The sequence below is a fragment of the Spinacia oleracea genome, chromosome 1, assembly GCF_020520425.1.
Source record: "Spinacia oleracea cultivar Varoflay chromosome 1, BTI_SOV_V1, whole genome shotgun sequence".
In the NCBI taxonomy this organism is placed as follows: Eukaryota; Viridiplantae; Streptophyta; class Magnoliopsida; order Caryophyllales; family Amaranthaceae; genus Spinacia; species Spinacia oleracea.
The window spans coordinates 109,427,280-109,452,594 of NC_079487.1; the positions used below are offsets into that span (position 1 = coordinate 109,427,280).

Sequence of the window (25,315 nt, forward strand, 5' to 3'; positions counted from 1 at the left end):
GTTCTGGGTGGTTAGGTTCCAATCCCCTCCCAATTGTTGTTGCGGGGGATCGAACACGGGTTCTCCCTACCAAGCTCAGCCCCAATCACCACTGAACCAACAAGCAATTGGTTTTTGGCACTTCTTTTGCGTAAAACTTTAGATGGAGTAAAAGTACAAGTACCATTTGCCTTTTCACCCTTCTTTCCATAATTGGTAAACCATGAAGCAATCTCAATGGCCAAGTCACTCTTCTTCCTCCTCTTCATCTTCATCTTCACTCTTCAAATGCTAAATCGCCTTCTTCGCGCCTTCTTCAAACGTGAAACCCTAATTTCAACCAGAAACTTCATCCTCTCAATCATAACTAAATTATCTCTCCTCACCCCTTCTTCAATCATGGCATCAGCATCAAAATCTCCTGTATTACCCCTTTCAAACCCGCCAAAATTCGACCCATCACAACCGTCAAATCCAGTCTCATACCCAATCAAAACCCTCCAAGAGCTCGAATCAAGATCATATTTCGACTCATTTCACTACCCTTTTAACAAATCTTCAACCCCATTAAATGGGGATTTGTATTTACCCCCAAAACCTAGGCTTTTGGTTTGCCATGATATGGCTGGTGGGTACTTGGATGATGATAAGTGGGTCCAAGGTGGGGCCAATTCTGATGCTTATGCTATTTGGCATTGGTATTTGATGGATGTTTTTGTTTATTTTTCTCATAATTTGATCACTATTCCTCCCCCTTCATGGGTCAATGCTGCACACAAGCATGGAGTTAAGGTAACTTCTTATTATTCATTACTAATTTAGTGTTCTGTAATTATTATGTACGGTTTTAGCAAAGTAGTTATGTGAATTTGGTGTGCTTTGTTTGTTGCCTTGTGTGATGGTTTATGTTGTTGATGAAGGTGCTGGGGACTTTCTTGACAGAATGGGACGAGGGTAGGATTGTGAGTGATCAACTGCTGTCGAGTACCGCGTATGCTCGTATGTGTGCTGAACGATTAGCCGAGCTTTCTGTTGCTCTTGGATTTGATGGCTGGCTGGTAACTTTTTCCTCTTTCTAACTATTACATACTTTTTCCATGAATTCTATTTTGGGAGTATTGGAACATCTGTAACTAATATTCTTACTATTTGTAACCACTTTGTTGGATTCATTGTGTAGTATCACTAATTGTAAAAATCATGTAGGGTAATTATTGTATTTGAAGGAACTTTTTTAAAAGACCTTTAATTAAATGGCACCTATTAAGGTGAGACGGAGGGACCCGAGGGAGTACAAATTTAGATAAACCTACGCCGGGTACATGTGAGCTCATAGGGTTCACATAGTAATTGCAGAGGAAGAAGGGTAGTTTTATTGATTCTTCTATAGCCGAGAGATGTTATTACAACTGAAAGCAGTCAAGAAAAGGATTTTGTTAAGGAGCGTATGACAATTTCCTAGGGATTTACCACAGATTTTTCCCTGCTTAACTCTTGATACAATGGATGTTAGGGAACTTGACACTTCATAAAAATTGCAAACCATCATAACACCCTTCTTTGTCTTTTTGTGTCAGTTCTTAAGTTTGGGCTTAATTGTCTCTGTTTGTTGAAATCGAAAGTCAAAACCGATTGCTTAGATGCCTTTTTCTCTTGGTCTCCTTTGGTACATAGGCGAAAGCTTAATAAGAAAAAAAGAAGTTATGAACACCAAGTTTAAGTGAACAGCTTTATCATCAATTTAATTAGATTGGTATCTTGGATTCTATAGATAGTTCTCACTTTCTCAGAGGTTATAATGGTTGGTTGAAGCAGGAATATTATAGGCTTCCACAAAGATTGGACTAGACAACTGATTTATTTATTCAGAATATGCGATACTTCTAACTAGATCTTTGACAAAGCCACCGAAAGATAGGACAATGTTCTTTTCCAGGTTCCAAGAGTTAAAAATAACGCGCATATGGGACTTGGATTTCAGATTTCTGTAATTATTTTAATTACATGTGTGAGCTTTTTTAAAACTGTTGATATCAGCTAGTTGCAGATCAATATGGAGGTCAAAATAAATCCTTCAGATGTTGCAAATTTGAAGGAGTTTGTCAACCATCTGACAGATATGATGCATATGTCAAAGCCTGGGTCTTTGGTGATATGGTATGTACTGATTACTGAGATCTCCCTGCCTTATTTTCTGTGTAAACAGTTCTTGATGTCTTGTTGTTACCTGTAGGTATGACAGTGTTACTGTTCATGGTGACCTTGCCTGGCAAGATCAGCTGAATGATAAGAATAAAGCCTTTTTTGATCTGTGCGATGGCATTTTTATAAACTACACATGGAAGGTTAGTGTTCACTTTTTCCTTTTCTGCATCAGTGGTGATTAATAACTGTTACAAGTTATTTATCTTCTCTACTTCACAGGAAGGCTACCCGAAGCTCTCTGGTGATATTGCTGGTGATAGAAAGTTTGATGTTTATATGGGGATAGATGTATTTGGAAGGAACACTTATGGTGGAGGGGAATGGAATGTGAGTACTTTCCTACAACAAACTCCTTTCTTTTGTGTTTCCATTTCTTGTTAGGGAAGTATAATAGACCTGTCAAACGGGTCGGTCGGGTCGGGTTGTAAAAAATTACTTTCGGGTTCGGGTTGAATCGGGTCGGTCACTTTCGGGTTTGCAAATGCTTGTTCAAGACCCAAAACTTTCAGGTTCGGGTTGACCCAACGGGTTGAGAGATTATAAAACGCGCATTATATTTTCATTAATTTAGGTGATAAATATACAAAATATTGGCACAAATTAACAAATTTTCCTAGTAAAGTTTATATTTAGTCAAATTCAACCATAAAATGGCGTATAATTAAAATTAAAATCATATTACACACAACAATAGTAAAAACAACGTGTCTATTATGCTTAAATTTTCTCATAATCTCATTTATTACTATAAATACAATGATTTTCAATCGGTCGGGTCCAAAACGGGTTCGGTCGGGTTTTGACCCATTCCTTTTCGGGTTGCTCGGGTTCGGATAAAATCGGGTTACGGGTCACAAAATCTTGTTCAGGACCCAGTATTTTTGGGTCAGGTTCGAGTCGACTTTTGACAGCTCTAAGTGCAAGTATTGAAAAATGAACACAAGATTTTACTGTGGAACACCCCTCCAACAATAAAGGGAAATACAAATTCACAGGCACACTTTTTTTTTATTTTTTATAATCAATATGGTAACAGTAGACTGTCACAATTTTAACAATAGATAAAATATAGCTGGAATTATTGTAATAACAATCCTGACTAAGATTCAACCTGCAGTATCTGTTGTCAAAACACCTAACAACTAATGCACTAAGAACTCCGTTATATTTAAGGATTCCGCCACTTGATTCTTTCTTTTTATGTAGCTACCTAAATTATACCACCAGTGCACAACTGCTTGGTATTATTATTCTGACGATTTCTCCTATCTTTACTTGTAGAAGCAATTAGCAAGTCTTATTATACTGAACTTTGCCGCCTTTTTTGACTTTGCACCACCAAAGGATATTCATGGCCTCCAAAGATAATTTTGCCGACATTTATTATTCTTTCAGCAACGCAGCTTCTGGGATGCAAGTCATACAACAAAAAAAATACTTTAATGGATTAAATCCATGAATAATCCTTGCCATTTCCCACCGCCTAAACTTTTTGTTAACACCACAAAGTAATATCCACTCAATTTGTGGAGTATAGTTTGAGGATATTATTCTAACATTAAATTGGAGTACAAAGAATAGAAGGGTTTCCAAAGTGTTTGAAATTCTCTCTACTTCAGGAATAGCTTGCTTCTTTACCCCAGACTCCAAGTTTTAAGCGTTACTGAATTCATCTGCAACATAGTAATGAGTGAAACTTTCCCAAGATATTCCTACATTCTTCTTTCTATGCTTGTTATGCATGCTTGTTTTGCATCTATGCATTTGCTGCTTGATAGTTGATAATGGAACTGAAACATCAGTGTGAATTACGTAAATGCCATTCTGTAATAGATATTGAACTTGCTGTGCCATAACTCGTGTTTTGGATTTATGCTTTTGACATCTGTTATAAAATGTTTTTTCTCTGTTTTTATCATATCAGCCGCTTTACTCTGTTAATAAACTGGCCAGTTTGTTGATACAATCGGATTCAGGTATAGCATAAAGTTAACAGTTATATTTTAGTCAGTAAATGTTTCGAATTTCTTATTTCTACAAAGTAACAAGACTTAAGTTCTAAAAAGCTATTCCCAACTATGTTGCAAAACTTTTGAATCACAATGATTAAGTGGATTTTTATTCAATTTTCATAAATTATGTGCAAACTGCGAACAGTATTGTAACTTTTGAATCTCTACAATGAATCAGGACAATAAGATGGCCTTTGTTATAATATGACCTAGTCTCCTCCATGTAGGTTCTCCCAAATAACATCTTATCTTGAAGCATATAATATACTGTATGTGCTGTGTTGTGTTTCTACCAGGACTTATACTGCCCCTTTGTATAGTTTTCTCTCGCATTTGATATGAAGAGTTTTGAGTCCTGAAGAATTTTTAATGCCTGTTGTTTAGAACAAGGAGGATAATGCATATTAGTGGTTTGAGGGGTGAATGAGTGATTGGCCATAAAAGGAAGTTTTTTTGAGTTATTGAGAAATAATTCAGATCTTAGTGACATTTTTGTTCGTTAATTATTGTTCGTGAAATTATTATTATTATTTTTTTAATTTTACATGCTATTTTGAATTGTACTTATTTTACTTATTCATTTATTTTAAACTTAACTTATTTTTTATTATCTCTTACAATATTTTTTTCTATAATATATATATATACATTTTCCTCTTATCTTACTTTCATTAATTCCACTTTCTCTTCCTTGTTTTTATTTTTTATTTTTTTATTATATATATATATATATATATTAATTTTTTTTAATTTTTTTTAACTTCCTGCTCCTTTCTGGTTTGATTGGTAACAATGACGATCTCCTACGACGATTCATGTTAGCCGACCCCAAAACATTTTGGGACTAAGGCTTTGTTGTTGTTGTAATTATTGACAGGGAAGCAAATACTAAGAAACCACTAATTTAGAAGTTACTTGTTCCAATATTGTAGACAAATCTTGCTCTAAATGTCATAAGGAAGGATGATGTGTCAGCTGCAATATTTGCACCTGGATGGGTCTATGAGAAAAAGCAACCTCCAGATTTTCAGACTGCTCAGAACCGGTAGCTAACTGATTCCATTTTGCATGATATCAAGTTCTAAAATATTTCCTCTATAACACTGCATTCATCAACCTCTCTATATTTGGCTGTTCTAAGTTAATGTCCTCTTTAGTTAAAATATATACACACACATCCAGTTAACCTCTAATACATGACATGCTATTGGTCAAATTCCATTAGTTTGTTATACTCCTTGTTATATATTGGAAATTAATAGAGACAAACATAGTAGGATGGAGTACAGTATCAAGCTTGCTCAATGGTTTGTTGTCATTTAATCTTCCTTTTCTTTTTAGAAAAGTATTGGATGTGACGTTGGTTATATCCTACAAAATCAAGTTGATGGACAATAGGTATCAATGAGCACTCAAACACCTATCAGGTCATCATGAGCTTGACTGATCTTCACCCCCTTCCCCCACAATGGGCACTAGAACCTTGTTGCAGGTTTTTTTATCTTCACCAATCACATTGATAATAATGATTGTCTTGTTTCATTAATTTTGCAGTTGGTGGGATCTTATTGAAAAATCCTGGGGAGTGATGCAAAGTTACCCAAGGGAAATCCCATTCTACTCAGACTTTGATCAGGTAGTGACTATGATTACGTTGGTTTAGTTATTCATTTTCGTTTTTCATTTCTCACGATTGTCTTTGAACAAAGGACGTTTTTAATGCATGGTAATGGGCATAGACACAAGGGACCCCTTTTTGTGTTGTTATATGGTTTGTTAAGGTAACTCATGACCATTCATTGTGAAGTGCAAAGAAGTGCAATATTATTCCACCCACACATGACAATCCTAAGATTCATATCCTCATTCATTTCAAGGGGGTGGGGGGTATCATGGAACGTATTATACAAACTCGTGAGTTTGGTCGCATTACATGAGTTTGTATAAATACTTTTGGAAATGTGACAGCTTTTCCGGACATCTTAAAATAGTACTTCCACCATTTTTTTTATAATTGCACCATTTGAGGTATCATGTTTGCGATGCACAACTTTAATTATTAATAAGTCACGGGTCCTATAAGTTCAGATACGTTTCAATAGGGTCCTATAAGTTGCAAAAGGTCATATAGGTTCCAATAAGGTCTAATAATTTATGATTAATAATTATCAATAATATGTAAGTATTAATTACTATGTTATAGTTAATTATTATCAATATAATGTCAATATGATTATAATGGAAAAGCTCAAGTAACATTTTAAAGATTACGTGTACATCAGAAATCAGTGCATGATCTTATGGCTAATCACAAATATTTTACAAACGGGTAGGGTCGGATTTTATGAATTCTGGACTTTTAAGCCGGATTCAAACTTGGATTTTAAAAATAAAGTGTTATTAGTATGGAATAATATTTATATTATTAATAATAACATAAAAAATATAATTATCAATATAAGAAGTAAATGATAAATACTTTATTTATTTATATTCCTTCCGTCCCTTTTTGTTCTTTACGTATTCTGTTTAGAGTGTCCCATTTTGTTCTTTATGTATTCCACTTAGGGTGTCCATTTTTGTTCTTTACATTGAGAATCTTTCCTTTTATATAACAACCTATGTACCTTGCTTTAATTGGTTCAAAAACTAAATAAAGCAATCTTATTGGTTGTTAGATTAGTTAGTGGATTGAAATCCTCTTTTGTTTGATTTATTTTTTTAATAAAGAATAAAAGTTGTTTTCACTTTATCCAAAAAAGACAATAAATGCATTTAGGAAAAAAGAAGAAAAAAAAATCTTTATGCTCATTAATTATATGTTAAATCGCGTGCATGATACCAAACGTAAAGAACGAAAAGGGACGGAGGGAATAATTATTAATATTTGCAATCAACTATTATAAATATTCTAATGGCTAAAAGTTTAGAAATAATTTGATAAACTGTAAATAAGGTCTAATAAGGTCTAATAAGGTTCTATCAGTTTAGGATAAGTTTAGTTCAACTATTAAAATTTAAGGTCCTATAAGTTGAAGAGAACACACCCTAATTATACATTAGCAAAAATTATAAAAAAATGATTTCATATAAGATCTCACATGAATATATTTTTCATTTTGTATAAATCACAACAGATATGCATAGGAGAATGCATGAATAGTATCAAATCCCAAATGGTGCAATTATAAAAAAAAGGAGGAAGTATATGTAACTGTTATTTCTGGATGGAGGGAGTATAATTGTATAAATACATTATATGTGTGTATATAACTGCATTGGTAGCAATAGCATGTCAGGTTCAACTACTAATAAGTAACAAATTTACGGTAATTTTATTAGTTTTACTTCCCTCCATGGATATCTTAAGATTCACATTGGTTACGCTCTTCTATTCATATGTGTTATAAGAGGATAATTAAGGCTGAACATAACCCTGTTTGATTTTACGAAATTTAACTAAAATACACTTTTTCAATTTTTGAAGAGACACAAACTACTTCATAATCCTTAAGATAGGTTGGTATACTTCAGGCATTTAACTAAAGGCACCATGAGGCATTTTAATTGTAGATTTTAGGTTTAGCATATGCAGGATTAGTGTTGAATTGAATCCATTATTTCATTTCTGCTATGCTATTATTGATCATAGAAGCGACAGGAGGACCTTTTTTAGTTTTAAGGTTTGCATCATCACTTGCAAAGACCTCGTAACATTTTTGTGATAGAATGCACTTGATATGAAATCAGTTAATCATTGAATGAACCTTGTTGGATTTTTTATTTTTATTTTTTTCTCTTATCTCAGGGACGGGGTCACCATTTTTATCTTGATGGGAGGCAACTTTCAAATGCTGATTGGTGCAACTTATCATGCCAAAGCTTTCAGGTACAGACATAGTGACATACCATGTTTCCCTCATCAACTTATCAGGCTTGTCTTGTTTTGGTTGAGATGTGTCTATTCTCTCTGAGCATGATTTATATGGTATGATGCTTTTAGTTGAACCAATAAAGATATTTTTCAACTACTCGCGGTCCTCGATAATCATCACCATGTTAAACAGGCATATAGAAATGGATGCTATAGAATATAAATGCTGCCGAGGAAAGTTTTTCCGGATTCTGGTTTGGAAATTGGTCGGAATTGTGAATGGCATGGTAATAAAATTTTCTTAGGTGGGGTCCGGGGAAGTCTAAGATGTATGCAGCCACTCACTTAACCAATAGGAGAGTAGAGACAAAAGATATTGTTTCCTAATGTACAGTTATCAATGTATCACATCTTAGTATCTTACACTCGCATTTTTCTCCCATTAATTTACATGTAACCGTTATTGATGATAAAACTGCTGGTATTTTTATGTTAAAAGAATTTATGTGGAGGAATAGGAGTATGGTGTATTGGAGTTCTTGATGAATTTGTGCAACATTTTTTAGCCTAAGCTGTTCTCTTGTGCTGAATATTTGCAAGATGTTGCTTGTCATAAAAATAAATGGCAACATGTCAAGCCCTGTGGAGGCAAGGTAATTTCGACATGCTATCTCAAAAGAGTTGAAGATATTGGAAAGCTTAAATTCAATTATAGAATTGGAGAGAACCACGTACTTTAGGGAATTTTCATATAGAGAGCATGTTACTGTATGTAACAAACACAAATAATATATTGCGGTGAATAAGAAGAGATGACTTGAATATGCGCAAACACAACCAACACAAATTACTTACGAAAATACTGGATGTATAATATGGATATCAGAGGATGCAGGCATTACTTTGCAAATTTGGGCACTCTGTAAACAGAATGCTTATTTTGCATGAAGAATGCAAACTACTTGCCCGTTGCCCCTCCATTTTTAGTTGTTAAACATTGCAAGGGTTTACATATTGGTCAGTTAAAACTGATTGCTTATTTGTGTGTGTTTGTGGTGATATGTTTATCTAAGCCTTTTACCTGGACAGAAAAGACATGATAGACTCGGTGTAGAACGTCGCGCTGTTACCTGTTACTTTTTCATGTGCATTTGCTTTTTTCGGTTACTGATATGTTCTCCAGAAAAACCAAACATGCTACTTGTTCACGTGACTTTATCATCTGTTGTAGCAATATATTTGTCTTAGTGTATACAACTATACATCTAATATCTACACATTTGGCAAACAGATCAACCCATTTGATGTATTTGAGGCTGCTTCTTGATATTTGAGTGTTTCCTTCACGTTTAGTCATGATGGAAACTCAATCATTTACTTGACTCTAATTGTGGTTCTCTTAGCATGCTTCCTGTAATAAGTTCATTTGTCCTCGCAGCCTTTCCTGGAATTTTCTGAAGACCCTGGATCAGATGATATACAAGTTCTTGTCAAGTAAGTAGAAAATTCCACTGTGCCTTTTTTGTCCAATGGTGCCCGTCTTCCATTTGAAACTTATTTTATCTTGTACAAGTGTATATATTTATGTGCATGTGCGCACAAACACACCCATACGGCCATACACATACCCTTTATCGTCCAATTGAATCCTACCTTTTCTAGGTATACCACAGTTAACTTCCATAAATTGCTTTGAAGGTGCATTGTCATAAATTGGATAGGTATCTACACTATTAACCAATAGTATTGAACTGTGCTAATGACACTATTGGTATTTGGTAGAGTTGACTAGTCCCTTAAATTATCGGGGTAAGGCCATGTGCATTTATCCCTCCTTACCGACTCATTCGTCAAATTGTAGTGGTGGTATGATAGTATGGTACATGATCAACAAATCCTTTGTCATAGACTTTAGTATCTTTAGAATGGAGGAGAACAAGGCTTCGATAAACTGTTAGAGGGTCCTTTGATTAAAGAAAAAGTCTCTTGGCTTATACAGGGTAAGGCTTGTAGTGTGTGCCTTTTCCCTCCTTGACCCCGCCTCTGTAGCATCCTCTCTGATGGTGGTAGTGATTGTTATTACTGTTGCTTTTGGTTCTAATGAAATGTTACATTTGTTTGTCAGCCTCGAGGAGGAATCTTATAGTGGAGGAGGGAATGTTACATTTGAAGGCATTCTTGGAAGCATTCCTTATTTCACAAAAAGGCTATTTCAAGCAAAACTCCTCTTAGGGGATCCAGCTTTGGGCTTTACGTATTCTGTAAGTCATATTCTAGGTTTTGCTGATTACTCAAGTGTTAACTTTCAACATCTTGTTCACCATTCATTTTTGAGGATGGTTGTGCATGCCCATTCCTTTCTCATTGAGACTCGAGAATGATGTAATGCAGTTCAATAATTTTATTAGCATTTGTGTTTATTCTAGTTACAACTGTTCATATATAGTCTGCCAAGTAAGATAAGTTTGGTAGATTATTGTTTACTTAGTTCCTACAAAATATTCTTAATTAACGTGGTGTTCTTCTAGGCAATGAACGTACTATAAGACTATTATATTCAGCTCCAAAAAGTTTAAGAAATTCTTCAAAAATAATTGTCTTCAGATGTTTATCTCGGAAAATGCAAGCTCTTGTTTAGACTAAGGAGCGCGTGCATTAGAAGATAGATTTGTGCTGTAGTGACCTCCTAGGGATGTTTAGTTGTTACTGTATTGCACCCTGTTGGGCTATTGTTACCTCCGCTTCTGGATTTTGTGAATTAACTCTGTTTCACATTGAAATAAGATGGAAATTTTGTTCGTGGTTGCTATTAGGGATGTAAATGCAGGAGGTTTTGTTGAGCACAGTAATTAATATCACTGTCATCGTTTTTTTTTGGAAAAATCAGTGTTCTTTTCGATCATGATATGGAACTCAAAATGTTTTGTCTGTTTTACACATTAGCTGATAAATTGACGACTCAGTTTTGTCTGAACAATACTTAAATGTCAATTGGTTTGCAGGTGAAGTCAGATGGGGACTCCCTGGTGGGCATTTCTTTAGAATTTCTCTCCAGAGAGGGAGAGACTATAACAGTTCTCCTTGCATCTCATGGGGATACTTTACTTACCCTGAACAAGTTTTCTAGCAAGTTCAGAAAAGTAATTATGCCTCGTCGGGTTACCAAACCGGAGTCTGCTGATGGGTGGGTCCTACAGGAGAACATCATTGCAATGCCAGGGTATACCCTAACGGAAATTCAGGCAGTCTGTTACAAATTGAGACCTGAAATCAACGAGGAGCAGATATCTGAGTACTATGCAGTTCTTGGTCATCTCTCAATCCAATATTCTGGTCAGCATGTACGATTGCCACCCTCTTCTTCATGGGTAGTTGAGGGTCAAGATGTATCATGGAAATCTGGCACGGAAAAATCCAAGTCCGTTTCCCTTACCATCTTATGGAGGTCGAAGGATGGAAATGATCTTAACGAAATTCAGAAATACAACATTTATGTTGAGAAAACATCAGAAGCAGATGGGAATCTGGATGTAAAGCTTCAAGCAGCACAAGAATTTCTTGGAGTTGCGCTAGTGGATGCCTTTTATGTTTCAGAGTTGCTAGTTCCTTCTGGTATTTCTTCACTCAAATTTGTCATCCAAGTTTGTGGTGCTGATGGGACTTGTCAACCACTCGATGATTCTCCATCCTTTCAATTGGATATGGAAGGTTAGCTACTGTTGGTCACTTGGTTGTCTTTCTTAATCATAGTTTCATTTTCCCAATTGGATATTAAGATGTTATCACAAATTTCTTCACTATTTTATGAATACACAAGTTTATGTTTGCATATGTCACGAGCTTACTTAACTAGTCATTTGTGGATTTCTTCCATATGTGGCAAAAAAGATTTGAGTGAGTCCTTGATGTAATGTGCAGTTTTGATTTTCTTGTGGTTAAATTGGCAATTAGTCGTGGGGGGATGACTCATCCAATTATGGGTGAGACATGTAGCAAAACCATCCCGAACAACAAGTCAGCAGTCAATAAATAAAAAGCCACCCTAACAAAAAGTCACCCCTCAACCATATAACAAGCCACCCTAACAAAAAGTCACCACTCAACAAATATACGTCACCCCTCAACCATATAACAAGTCACCGTTGTGCTGAAGCATTGGAGAGCATTTTAATGGGTCAGTGTGATAATTAACTCCTATCCCGTGATGCAAAAAAAAAAAAAAAAGATTTGAGATGATGTCCTCTGGATTTTATGTGTCTGGCTTTCCCTGCTCATCTGCTTGTCTTGTCGCACATAGAAAATAAATCTCGTTTATGCTAATTTACTTGAGAAGTATGTAATGTTTTATGTTCATTCTTTAACAGGGATATGAGCATGATAGTTAACTTTGGGGTAGGGCACAACAGGACCCCTATTATAACTTTACCGAAACCTGTTGCAACAGGTTCCGGTTCAGGGTTGATTTAAAAAAACATTATTGTCGATATATTAAAAAAAATCTAATATGATTTGGGCTTTGATTGTTTTATAGTTCAAGCTTAAATTGTTATTCTATGTTTATATTTTTCAAAAATGAGCTTGAATCATTTATGTTTTGATTTATGTGGCATTTTTATTTGGTTCCGGTTCCTAATTCAGAGCACTCGATATGAAAATTTGTATTTTCAGGTACCCTGTTGGGTACTTGTTCCAAAAATACCGAAACCGGTTCCTATTGCAATAGATTCCCAATTTTGTGTCCTGGAACCGAAATTTGAACAATAGGTTCCGGAACCGCAGGTTCCTAACAAGTTCTAGTTCCACTTTAGGGCACCCTAACCTTTTGCTCATCCATAGATAGGGGTATTCATATCTCACTTGTGAACCACCTTTTCTTCCTTTTAGTTGGTACTAGGAAATGTTATTTTTATATTGATTAACTTTGCTATTAATATCATAATGTTTCCCTCTCTCCTATCCAAAAAAATGGAACTATTTATTTAGATAGGGGAATCAAAATTATTGATTTAATGAGATTGGGATATTAGTTGGGCGAGGAGAAAACAAAATAGTTAATCCTTTTCACTTTTTTAGTAACTGAATATCTATTATTTTATGTAACTAGACACTTAAGGAGAGACTCGTTATTTTGAAGTTTATAGATAATACTTCATTTTTTAACCAAAAGTCCAAAAAAACTATATTTTTGAACCAAAAAGATGCAAAAATGTATATATTGTCCAGGTTTGTGCTGGGAAATTTGTAGGAAGAAAAAGAGGAAACACAGGAAAAGAAAAGAATAAAAACCAAAACCTGGGAAAAGGATTTCAGAAACCAAACTATCTTTTTTCCTGGGAATCAGTTGCCCTCGAGCCCTCAAATGAGAAACAACCATCCTTCCCATCCTTGTCTCCAGAAAGAAGCCAAAGGGGAATGCCTTTTTGTCTTTTTATGTAGACTTCCCATCTAAATTTCCTCTTTGTGAGCACTGTTTTTGTTTCTCTTCTCCATTTTGACTAATTTGCTACCTTCTCTTGTTCTATGTATATATGATCTTGTTTTCGAATGTGTCACAGTCTAAGGAAAACAGATTTTTTTCCTCCCCTATCATTTAAATGTCAAGATAGCTAGTAGATATATGCTTGTGATTATCCTTCACATGCTGCCGTGGTTCACTAGTGCTCAAACAAAACAGCCACCACCAACAGCTTCCTTAACAATGGAATCCCTAATTTTATAGACTAGTATGGACTTTGTTTCTAATAGAGAGATACAGAGTATTCGATCAAATGATTAACCACAAGAATGTTGAGGAGTTTCTCATCTGCCTTTTTGCTAAAAGTAAATTTACCTCTATTGAACAAGTTTAAATGTATATTTTAAAAAATCGAAAGATTAAAAAATATAAATGAAATGATTATGAAATTTGCTCACAAAAGTAAGCATATTTCACTCGGTTTGCTCAAACTTGTTAGGGACATTTTTTTATTTATATTTTTTCAAAAGTTGGAGGGTTGGTGGGGTTTTTGCCCCTTCTTTTCCTAAAACACAACTAGACAATGCAAGTCTGCAATTCACAGTAAAGATACTTAAAGACTAGAAGCCCTCCAAGTTTCCAACTATGGAAAAGCTTTCCATTTACTAAATAATGTTTTTTTTCAAAGAATGTTATATGTAAGTTATTAGGGTTTTTCATTTGCCTATGTTTCCATATGATTTGAGCATTAAGTTTACATAGGATGGATCAAATCCCTTTCCTTCAATTCCCTCGAGATGATCATATCATCCAAGTATCCGCAATCCTTATGCCAAAATGTTTTGAACTTTTCACTATTATTTTACTAAGAAATTTTCAAAAAAGAATCCATAATATCTGGTAGTGACTTCATTCTAAGGGAAGTTTTTGGGTGAGGACTACGTGAGTCGTGACAAAATTTTCTGTGCTTCGGTCTTAACAAACTTTTGCTGCTAAGACCATTCTAAATACTTAAAAAATAGAAGCTCTTGTGAGTTGTGAGTGACTGAATAAGACAAAATGGGAAAACACATTAATTACTGACCATCAAGTTGTTTGTTAGTCTCGGATTCTATGCGTATTAATTACATAGAAGATTAGCATGACCCCTATACAAGGATGACACACATAAATCGAGAAATGGTCCAAATTTTGTTCTGTTTAGTGTCTGCCAAAAACTCTTATTTAAAAAAAAAAAAACCCAAGTACTACTTCCTCCTTTTTTATTTTTATCATGTCTCACTTACATGCATTTTAAGGAAGAGATTAGAGAAGATAAAAACGGACAAATAATTAAAATAACTTAAACACCGGCAAGAGGAAGGGTTGTGTATCAGTATTCAAGTTAATTAAAAATGGAGGTGCTACAGAAACAAAAAGGGGTGTGACTGAGATGGGAATTTAGAAAAGTTTGGAAGTTTGACTTGGGAAAATGTTTCTCTTATTAAACAATGGTTAGGAAGAATCTTTGAGTCAGCTATTGTCCCTGTTGCCTCTGCATTTAATTATTTTTTATCTTTTTGTCTCATTTAGAAAACCAGTACTTTTGGTGAGACATATAATTGTAAAGGAGAGAAGGATTTGGAGAAACATGGTATGACATTAAATATTTAGTGGAGATAATATTGTAAAATGAAAAATCTGTCTTATTTAGTGTACTTGGCCCATGAACTCAGCACTAGCACTTGCCTCCCACGTGAGAAATCCAAGGACACTCTTCTCTACTATACTACTCTCAAATTAAAGCTTCTCCTTCCATAGTTAAGAAAGCTGCTAATAATATCTTATGATAATAGTATATTTTTAGAATTTTTGTTAACAGTGATTTCTGCTTCTTGTGTTTTGGGTTTCATGTTTAGAAATTTGCTTTATTTCTGAGCACATGAATGATGCACTGAGACATTTTCCATCCGAATGTGAAGCTGACGTGCATCCAAAAAAAATTAAGGCCTTATTTGAAGGGATGTGGTCATGAATTTTGTCTTAATTTGGTGCAGAACGTCCTGCAGGGATGTCCAAGTAACACATATCCATTTATAAACATGTAACTTTTTTTCATTAAATCAATAACTGCTCAGCACCACCGACTTAAGGTGATAAAGAAACTTTATGAAAAGAAGTCATATATTTCTTAGTACATTCACATGGAGTTACTGATGTTAAATTGTACAAAAAACTATTTACATTTTCCCTAATGCCTTATACAACAGGTGATTAAGGATATTCAATTATTTTTCAACTGTTAGTTAGTATAGTTAACTGTTCAGTTAATTAGTTTGATGTTTTCATGTCATGGTTTTGTCCTAGTTGGCATCTATGAATCACAAGCATGCATATGCATGGCGCGTGTGTGGCCTGCACAGTAATGGAAACTCGGATGTTTGATCTGCATGTCGTGCATGCACTGATGCCTTTATAGAACCCCTGGGTGTATGATGAATCTGCGCCTAAACCAAACTTATAATTCAAATGGTATAACGGGCTACTGCTTCTAGGAACTCGGGTTCAAACTATGCACTAAGGTTGGGAGGGGAAATGGTTATGGATTCAAGGTGTGATCAACCCTTAGTCCTTACCACAAAAAGGGGTAAAGTGGAGAAAAGATTCATAAGAATTTCCTTCAAAAAATTTGTTAACCTAGTTCACATTAATGACAGATTCCAACATTGATCAATAACAAACATTGAATATAAATTTTACTCCATTTGGATTGTTTGAGGATGACTGTTGTCAGTCCACACTCTTTCCACATTGTAGCCATCTTTTTTTATTCTTCTTGTCACATGCAAGTCTTGTTTGCCCTTTTAGATTCTAATAATCTCCCCCTTTCTGTTTTATTTTATAACCTGTTTTCTTTTATGGTCCTCATGAATATTATGTGCACATTAAATGACAACTTTTCCCTTTTTGTGCTCTTAATTGATATTGATTATACAGTTCAAAATGCTGCTGAACAAGATATTGAAATGATGTCACTTTATCTTTGAACAAATCTAAATGCAAAAAGGTTTTCCGCAAAAAGCTGTAGTAATTTGATGCTAATAATTGTAGGTAGCCTAGTTTAGTGCATTTGTGTTTAAAGGTGGGAATTTATGTTTGAAGGGGCATTAATCCTCCTACTTCTATTAGCTAGGTAGACTTTTAGCATAATTATAATAACTCAAACATAATTAATTTATATTTTTCTCCATGTTATCTCGTGTGAGAGTTGACTCTTTTCAACTTGGCCTTGTTTTCAAACATTTACTATACTTGACCTTTCCACAAATTTGTTTTTTCTAGTGACTATTACAACTACTCTTGTCTTTTAGACAATTTACTGTTTATTATATTTGCAAGAGCAAGAAAAAGGCATGAAAAGTGAAAAATCTGGAAAATAATTCTGTTAAGTTTTTTTTTTTTGTAAATGGAGTCCCACTAGGGTAAGCTATAGGGCCCTCCTTGTTTCGATGTTTCTTACTTTCTTTTGTTGGAGTAATTAGTACTAATTATAAAGAATAAGGAGATTAAAATGGAAGTATGTAGAAAAAGGGCAAAAACATGGATGCCATATTATATTATATTAATTAGTTATGAAACCATGTCATGTCCAAAGAAAGACTCCCTTTTGAGAGAGTCTTGAATTACATGATGATCAGTGGAGGATGGAAAGTTGAGGTACTGGTGTTGGGAGAGATTGTTGTGGAAAAGGAAAGACTTGTTGTCATCATCTGCCTCGAAGTTGTTGTTCTGATGTACTGGAGTTGTTGTCATGTTGTTTGAGTCTGGTTGCATTTGGATGCATAGTATCTCTGCTTGAGCTACTGCTAGTTGCATTTGCAGCTGCGAAACCTGGTTTTGTAGGTACGATATGGCACCTACACATCCATACACCGGATCCCTCATTCTTGCGTTTGCTTCGTACACTAAGCTGCTCACTGCATCTGCTCTTTGGTGCAACGGAAGCTCCTGTATACCATAACAAACCATTTATATGGAGTTAGAACCAACACCTCAGTTAAAAAGTCCTGCTGTTTGGTAGGATTTAAGGACGTCAGATGTATGAAATCTTATCCTTAACTACTACTAGTTTGGGCAGGTAGAGAAACTGTCTCCAAATGAGCACAAAATGCATGTATAAAATTGTTTGTATAAACACCATGTATGGAGTTAGAAACTTCCAACTAAGAAAGCTGTTATTGACAGGATTTAGGGAGGTCTGATATCTCTTACCGGCTTGGACTGGTAGAAAAAAGACCCAAAAAAGTAAATTTGTCTTTGTTTTAAGGAAACAAGGGCAAGAGAAAGAAACAAAAACATTTATCTTTGTATTTTTCTAGAAGTGCATAAAAATGTTGTGATCTTGTAGTTTGTGGTGTGCTGTTACTAACCTGTAACATTTTGCTGACATTGCTAGCGCCAAATACTTTATGAACGATGGCGAACTTGTGGGGGTCGTCGGAAGGGAAGTATGGAGCAAAAACGCAGTCTTTTGCACATCGTCGACGGAGCAACTTGCAAGAAGCACAAGGTGAAGTTCCATTTCCACCCATTTCTTTTTCTTTTAGTTTACTGGAAATGTATATAGAATAGAATATATAGAGGAGAAAAGGGAGGGGAGGGGATAGATAAAGCTATGAACTAACTCATACAAAAAGCCTATGGTTTGGAAAGAATGAGAAAAGGAGTGTGGCTATTTATAATGCCAAAGCATATGTGAGCTTTCGTGCGCTTAGTTAAAAATTTAATTGTTAACATAAAAGTTACATGATTAAATTAATCATTAACCATAGTTTATGATATGATGTCTGAAAAGAAGGGAGTGGTTATGTCATGGAGGATTTAGAAATTATTTGGCCTTCCTTCTGTTGCGAAATCAAACAATGGGTAATAAACTAACTGGTTTCATTAACTTTTTATTTTATTTTCTCCTTTTTGGGTTATTTTATTTGGGGTTGTAGGGTGGGGGGTAATAAGGACTTCGAGAGTAGGCTGATAGATTTCGAACTTTAAATACTTCTCCCTTCGTTTTTTATGGGGACAAGTATATTGATAAATATTGAAAGACATGTACTCTAATAAAAGTAAGGAATAATATAGTTTGTGAATTGTGATAACTTTATCGACGTGCTTTAAGAGAAATATTAAGATTAAAGTGAATTTTTGTAAATATATGTCCTTAAATTCAACTGTATGGTGAATATTGTTTGGTTCTGAAGTCTGAACCTTCAGGCTCAGTGTCTTGCTACAATGTTAGCAATAAGATAACTAGGAAAAGCTCTCATGTAAATGCAACAGTTTCTTACCAAACAACGTAAAACTCTTGCATTGTTACTACTTGGTACAAGTATATTTTACAACTTTATTTATTGTTGGGTGTTGACAGGGTAACAAAAAAAAGCACTATCATTGGGTTACATAGTACGAAGTATATAGTTAGAGCTGTAATTATCAAGCTTGATTTAACTCTTTAACAACCATACTGCTGATAAGTGAGAACCTATCACATTCACCAGTAAGAAGATAATGAAGCCCCCCCCCCTAAGTTTGTAGTTTTTTGTGGCTATTGTTGTTTGCATCACTATGTAGTAGGCATTTATACTAGCAAAAGGTCTTGCGTGCACTAGGTGTACAATAAATTATTGTACACCAAGATAACTTTTACCCATTTTTTTGTAACTTTAACCTAGTTTTGATTAACTTTTATATTAGTAAAAAATATTAATAGATAAACATTTTAAAGAGTTAAATGATTAATTTTATACATTATTAGTGATTTTGAAGAAATAAGTTTTGTTAAAATGAAAAAATTTATCACTAAAAAATGGATAACTTTTACCTATACAAGCTTAATTTTTAAGCATTTTGAGTTAACTTTTATTGTCGTGTACAATATTTATTGTACAACCCTTGTAAATAAGAATTTGTGTCATCAAAAGGTCTTGCATGCATAAGGTGTACAATAAATTTATTGTACACCAACATAACTTTTACCCAATTTTCTCTAACTTTTACCATGTCTTCTCTAACTTTTATATTATTAAAAAAAGTTGATAGATAAACATTTTAAAGGGTTCAATAATTAATTTTATACATTATTAACGATTTTGAAGAAATATTTTTTATTAAAATGAAAATTTTCATCACTTCAAAAATATATAACTTTTACCTATATAAGAGTAACTTTTAAGCATTTTACATTAACTTTAACTTCGTTGTACAATATCTATCGTACACCCCATGTAAATAAGAATTTGTGTTTGGCATGAGCGTTTTCAGTTCTCTCACTCACAAGTCACAAGTGGGAGGAAATCAATTCGGGAGTTACCCCACTTTCCATTCCTCCATACAGGTTAATTCCTGTTTCTATGCAGTACAATTGTACAAAATTCTCCTCCTTTCCCTTTTATTTTGTCTACATTTCGGATCTTGACACAAATTTATAATGGAAGTTAAATCTTTTCTAATATATTGGAAAAAAAACACATAGTCATATGAGGTCTTATTTGATTCGTCTGAATGAGTACTTTAACAAAATCAAAATCTTATAAGTTTTACGATCATGTAATTAGAGATATTAACGATAAAAAATATGCATTGATAAGTGTGCCCAAGATAAATGGGAAGAACTTTCGAGAACAGTACGTAAATGTCACTTCTCCATTCTTTTTAAGTTGACACGTTTTGATTTTGGAAGTTGTCCCACTTTTCATTCCTTCATAGGTTATGGATAATACCCATAAATGATTTGTTTTTTGTAAGAGATGAACATTATCATATGTTTCGGGTGCATGGTACACCATAAGACTTATGCATATTAAGCTCACACCATGACGTTGACTTATGAATTTTAAGCTTCGTCCATGATACGAGCTTAAACTGCATTAGTCTATATCATGGTCGAAGCTAAAAACTCATAAGTCTGTACTATGGTACAAGCTTAAAAGTCATAAGCCTGTACCATGGTACAAGCTAAAAATGCATAAGTTTCTGAAATTTTTTCAGAAAAAAAATTAAAAAATTGATGTTTCACCGGTAGACTCGGCCATGTAAACACGCATTTTTTCGCCGGCAACATGGTGGCGACGGGGACGAAAGTGGAAAGGTAAGAGGTAAATAAAGATGGTACATGAATATGTAAATATTGAACGAGGGCTAAACAAATAAGTGTATATGATGAGTAAAATAATAAGACGATTTTGAATAAAATGACAAGTCCCTTAAATTAAATAAAGAGAAAGAGGGACAAGATGAAAAGCTTAGTTGAGGAGAAAAACCAGGAATTTGCATTTGACCGCCGCCAAAGCTTGTGATTGGTTGCTTACTTGGGCCCCCCTGCTTTCATGCTGAGGGTTTTTTTGAGGGTTGAACACTGTGGAGTACTTGTATTGTTAATTTAGAATTTTAGAGCTACTAATTTTAGTCCCCAAACCCAAATTAACTTATATTTAAAATTGTAATTAATAGATAAACCTAATTAATGGTAAGTTGATTAATTTGAAGGTGGCCCGACGTGAATGTTTGTTAAGAGTTAATTAAGACAGACATTCACGTGAATTGCACAAATATTGCACAATCCCCCCCAAAACACTCCCTCCCCGATACCAAATTAGTTATGCAACATTTTCACTTGGGAGTGGGACCCAAAAGTCCACCACCACTTTTTGCTTGTATTTATGTCAAATGTTATCTATACCTTTGAATTAGGTGCATCTTCTCACATAAAATAACCATACATAATCATTTACAGAGCATATGAGTAGAAAATTATGATATGATGCTCTTTTCGTTATGTCAATACTTCTTCTCATATAGTCATATGGGTGTAAATGGGTACTTATGACTAGTCCAAATCAAACCGGCTTAGTTTACGATTGGTTTAGTCTTGAATTTAATATTCCTATTACTCTACCGAACTTTATCTTTATTTTCACTTATTCTTTTTACGAGATTAATAGATTATTATATGTTCTGATTAATAAAGTTGAGGGCTAGTCAATAAGAGCTGAGCTGCTCAAGTTTCACTCAGAATTACAGTACTTTTAAATAAGATAAAGGAAATTTAGGTGTAGACAGCGTATTCTTAGGCGATTTTCCTTTGCATATTTCATGTATATCTCACACAAATGAGTACCTTTTCTCTCATTTATGTGTTTCAATTACATATTCAACTCTTTTTTTTGGTGTATAACCAAGATGTTCACTGCCGTGTCTAACCTTTTCGTCCCACATGCTCCAATTAAGGGTTAAGGGTTGCCCAATTTGTTTTCATTCCCGAAGGTTGGGATTCAAACTCACAACACATATTGTTTATCCAAAATCATTATTCTAAAATCAACACATATTGTTTACTCCAAAATCAATAGACAAATTGAGCAACCACTGTATAAGCCAAGATCAACTTGGTTTCAATTACAAAATCATTATTCTATTCACTATTCAAGCTATTCTCTTTTTTTCTTAATTACCTCTATAAAACAAAAATATTTTAAGTTTGGTAGCAAGTTGCATAGTTTATGCATGCATGCAAAGTTACTACGGAGTATTCAGTATTTGGATTAGTAGTAATAATTCCAAAAATCAAGGTAAGAATACATGCTGCAATATATCTATTCCCCAGGCCACTCTTTTACACGAACATCATTCTTGAAAACATATTCTAAATTAATCGTAAGTTAATACTTGAGAGAATCTTTTCTTTAATAAGCTTATTATGCTGTTATTTTTTGTGCCAGTTTTTGATTTTAATTGATCCAATTTTTTCAACTCAATAAATTTCTTTACAATTTCTCAAATATGTTAAGTTAGCAATCTGTGTGCTTTTTTATTATTGGTTCATTTTGATAAATAAAACAATTTTATTGGTTGTTGTAATGATTAGTGGATTGAAGTTTTACTTGGGTTTATTTTTTTAATAAAAAAAACATCTTTATTAACATTGATAAACGTGTAAAAATTCAAACGTAACAAACAAAAAAAATCTTTATCATCTCAATATCTCATATCGGTCTTCATACATAATTAACTTATTCAATCAATTAATATAGTCATTATGGGATTTATCATCGGCAACCAAAAAGGGTTAAGGGGGTTAATATTACCCCCAATAAAATCAGAAGAGAGAAGTTCCATTAACAAGGACCAAGGGACATATCTGACAAATATTAAAATACAAATCGAAAGGATTCTCTTAAGAACGAGGGAATCTAGAGATTAAGACATAGATCACACTAATAAACCAACACGTGTATATCATATATCAAATTATCAATAGGTAATTACAATTACTCTTGCAATTTGTGATTAATTAATGTTGTCAATCATAGCATTAGTCATTTAATTAGCATTCAGCACAACTCCTTTTATAACAACCACACTTGCTTCAATTCTTGAAAAGGTAGGGTTTGTTCTTTCCAAACATAACTTAGGCTCGGCTCTGATCTACGTCGTTTTAAAGTGAGACGCGAAATAAGACCTTAGATTAAAAAGGGTCCCATTTTCTTGAAAATCTTACTAGATGTAAAAAAAATCGACACAAACACGTGCGAGAGACATTAGATCTCTACTTTCAATCTCTGCAGTATATTTTTTGAGTTGAAGGTGGATACATAACGAAATATGTACAAGTTCGGGTTATATCTTAAAACTAATTAATTGGTAATTCGCGAAACAAACACCAATTTTATGACCCAATCCATTACATTCTTTCATACCAATCTATATTTAGTATATGAACCAAACCCCAAAAGAATACAATCAAGAAAACATTAGAACAACAATCAAAATAATTTTAAGAAGATTCTTGAAATCTAAAATTAAAGAATTAAATCACTGAAAATAACACAATAAAATTAAACATTTCTGACATGAGATTAAGAAGCTGTGAGGTGGCTGATGTTTTATAAAAACTGGAACAAAACCCAATTTCAAGGGAAACGTTATTAAAAAAATAATTAACATAAATAAAAATTAGCCGAGAAATTAAACCAAAACCTTATCCCTCTGCAAAAACTCATTAAATGCAGCTCACATGATTCCAAATCTTCAACGTACAATGAAACATTATAAACACATCGATCGATCATGCATCACTTCTTTCTTTGCATCTTGTCTCTCTTAGTATTATGAACCTCCTTTTATGTTAATTTATTTCATGCATGAATTGAAGAAGCTAAAGGAATATTTTCTGTCACCTTAATTGGCCTTGCTCTTTAATAAATGTTCATGGTCTTCTTACTAACCTTTTGTCTATATATACTTCTCCATACCATTGTCAATTTTTAATGTTTCTAACATTAATTCTGATGTGTGAATCAAGCAAAGGATGTCATGGTTAATCTTGGTCATTTTCGACCTTAGCTTCTATGTTATTTTGTGTCATTTTCCATATGGTGTTTGTTATAACAGATGCAAAGAAAGATTAAATAACGTAAAAAAAGAACGTGGAGATTTAGCGCACGTAGTTCACTAACAATGTGTTAGCTACGTCCACAGGCAGAGGAAAGTTTTATTGATCTTGAGGAGTACAGGTTACAGATTACAACTATGTTATGACCTAGAGAGTTTATATAGTACTCTCTACACGAATGCGGAAAAGCCCGGAAATTAGGCTCAAAACAGATAACCCTACTACCCTGGTACAGAACAACGGATATCGTAAAGTTCGTGAATGTTGCCCCCGAACCCCTAAACTAGGGGCGTCACTCCTGAACCCCCGGCTCACTGATCAGGCAGCAAGATCCCCGTGTTGAAACGTTGCAGTAAGAGGTTTGACCAATTCAAGACATTATTCTAACAGTGTATTGAATCGGTCATACACTCATACCCTTTGTATTTCACTTGAACTCATGGAGCATGACCAAATTCAAATAAACCAAGATTTGTTGCTCCCCAAGTATTAATTGGAACATTCATGTTAAAATGGAATAAACCTTGACAAGAACCTAAAGATACCTTATACCCCCTCAACTAAGTACCAATGCTTAAATAAGGTATAGACAGCAGCTACCTAGTTAGAGCTATGGAGTAGTTTAATGAGGAGTACTAAAAATGAAAAAGGATTAATTAGTCAAATTAATAGTACTAAAAGGAGGATTAATTAAAAATAAAAAATAGTTGATTAAAATAAGAAAGAACCAATACTTAGTAGCATTGCATTAAATGATTTCAGAACCCTAAACGTACCTAGAAATATGAGAGAGTCTCAACCGAAGCAGAAGTGTGGAAGTGAGGGAACCCTTCCTTTGAATTTCTTCTTTTTCACAAAATTTGATGAAAATTGTTTAAACCCAAAAAACAGACATCTTTTTACCACCTAGATAACCTAAAACCAACCACACTTGTAACTTACCTAAACTCCAATATGTGCTTCATTTAAGATTATTCATTTTCGAGATGCATGTTTTTTCTATCATCTTAACTATTTTTTGTTGGTGTGAAAAGCAACTACAATGGCCTTATAAATTACGAATGAGAAGAGGATTACCATTTACCACCATATGAGATATGACTTTTAGTACATGTAAAATAAGTTTAATCTTCTTTACTAGGTCAAGATCTCATTATATTCTTGTTGCATGCAATGGTTTTTCTATCATTTAACTTAATTGAATTGTACTACGTATATGTTTCTTTTCTTTTTCGATCTTGTTTATTTAAATTTTCGTTTTGAGGTCAAAACTTTGTACACTAGTAGAAAAATTGTCAAAAGCTCCCGCACAAAAGATGCTCTTATATTACAAGGGCAACTTTTAGTTTGTATAATAATGTTTT

The 25,315-nt window shown here is 34.0% G+C and overlaps 2 protein-coding genes and 1 pseudogene across 3 annotated transcripts; 2 read left to right on the plus strand and 1 right to left on the minus strand.

Annotated features, from left to right (window-relative positions):
- The first annotated feature begins 172 nt into the window (after positions 1-172).
- LOC110795139 (cytosolic endo-beta-N-acetylglucosaminidase 1) lies at positions 173-24,473 on the plus strand. Of its 2 annotated transcripts, XR_008930089.1 has the most exons (13): positions 173-771; positions 900-1,037; positions 2,027-2,136; positions 2,213-2,324; positions 2,404-2,511; positions 5,129-5,241; positions 5,751-5,832; positions 8,005-8,085; positions 9,509-9,564; positions 10,196-10,331; positions 11,073-11,778; positions 17,961-18,074; positions 24,038-24,473. XR_008930089.1 is itself a non-coding variant. In XM_022000118.2 (12 exons), the coding sequence occupies exons 1-12, from the start codon at positions 217-219 to the stop codon at positions 17,975-17,977; spliced, it is 2,214 nt and encodes a 737-aa protein (XP_021855810.1). In that variant the 5' UTR covers positions 173-216; the 3' UTR covers positions 17,978-18,651. The 2 variants fall into 2 exon arrangements, 1 of the variants encoding a protein (XP_021855810.1); XM_022000118.2 differs by lacking the exon at positions 24,038-24,473 and having other exon boundaries at positions 17,961-18,651.
- LOC130466438 (uncharacterized) lies at positions 14,624-14,719 on the plus strand (annotated as a pseudogene).
- Positions 17,087-18,096, minus strand: LOC110795140 (LOB domain-containing protein 12). The gene is made up of 2 exons (XM_022000120.2): positions 17,935-18,096; positions 17,087-17,512 (listed from the first exon to the last, which is right to left on the minus strand). The coding sequence occupies exons 1-2, from the start codon at positions 18,094-18,096 to the stop codon at positions 17,135-17,137; spliced, it is 540 nt and encodes a 179-aa protein (XP_021855812.1). The 3' UTR covers positions 17,087-17,134.
- Positions 24,474-25,315: the final 842 nt, after the last annotated feature.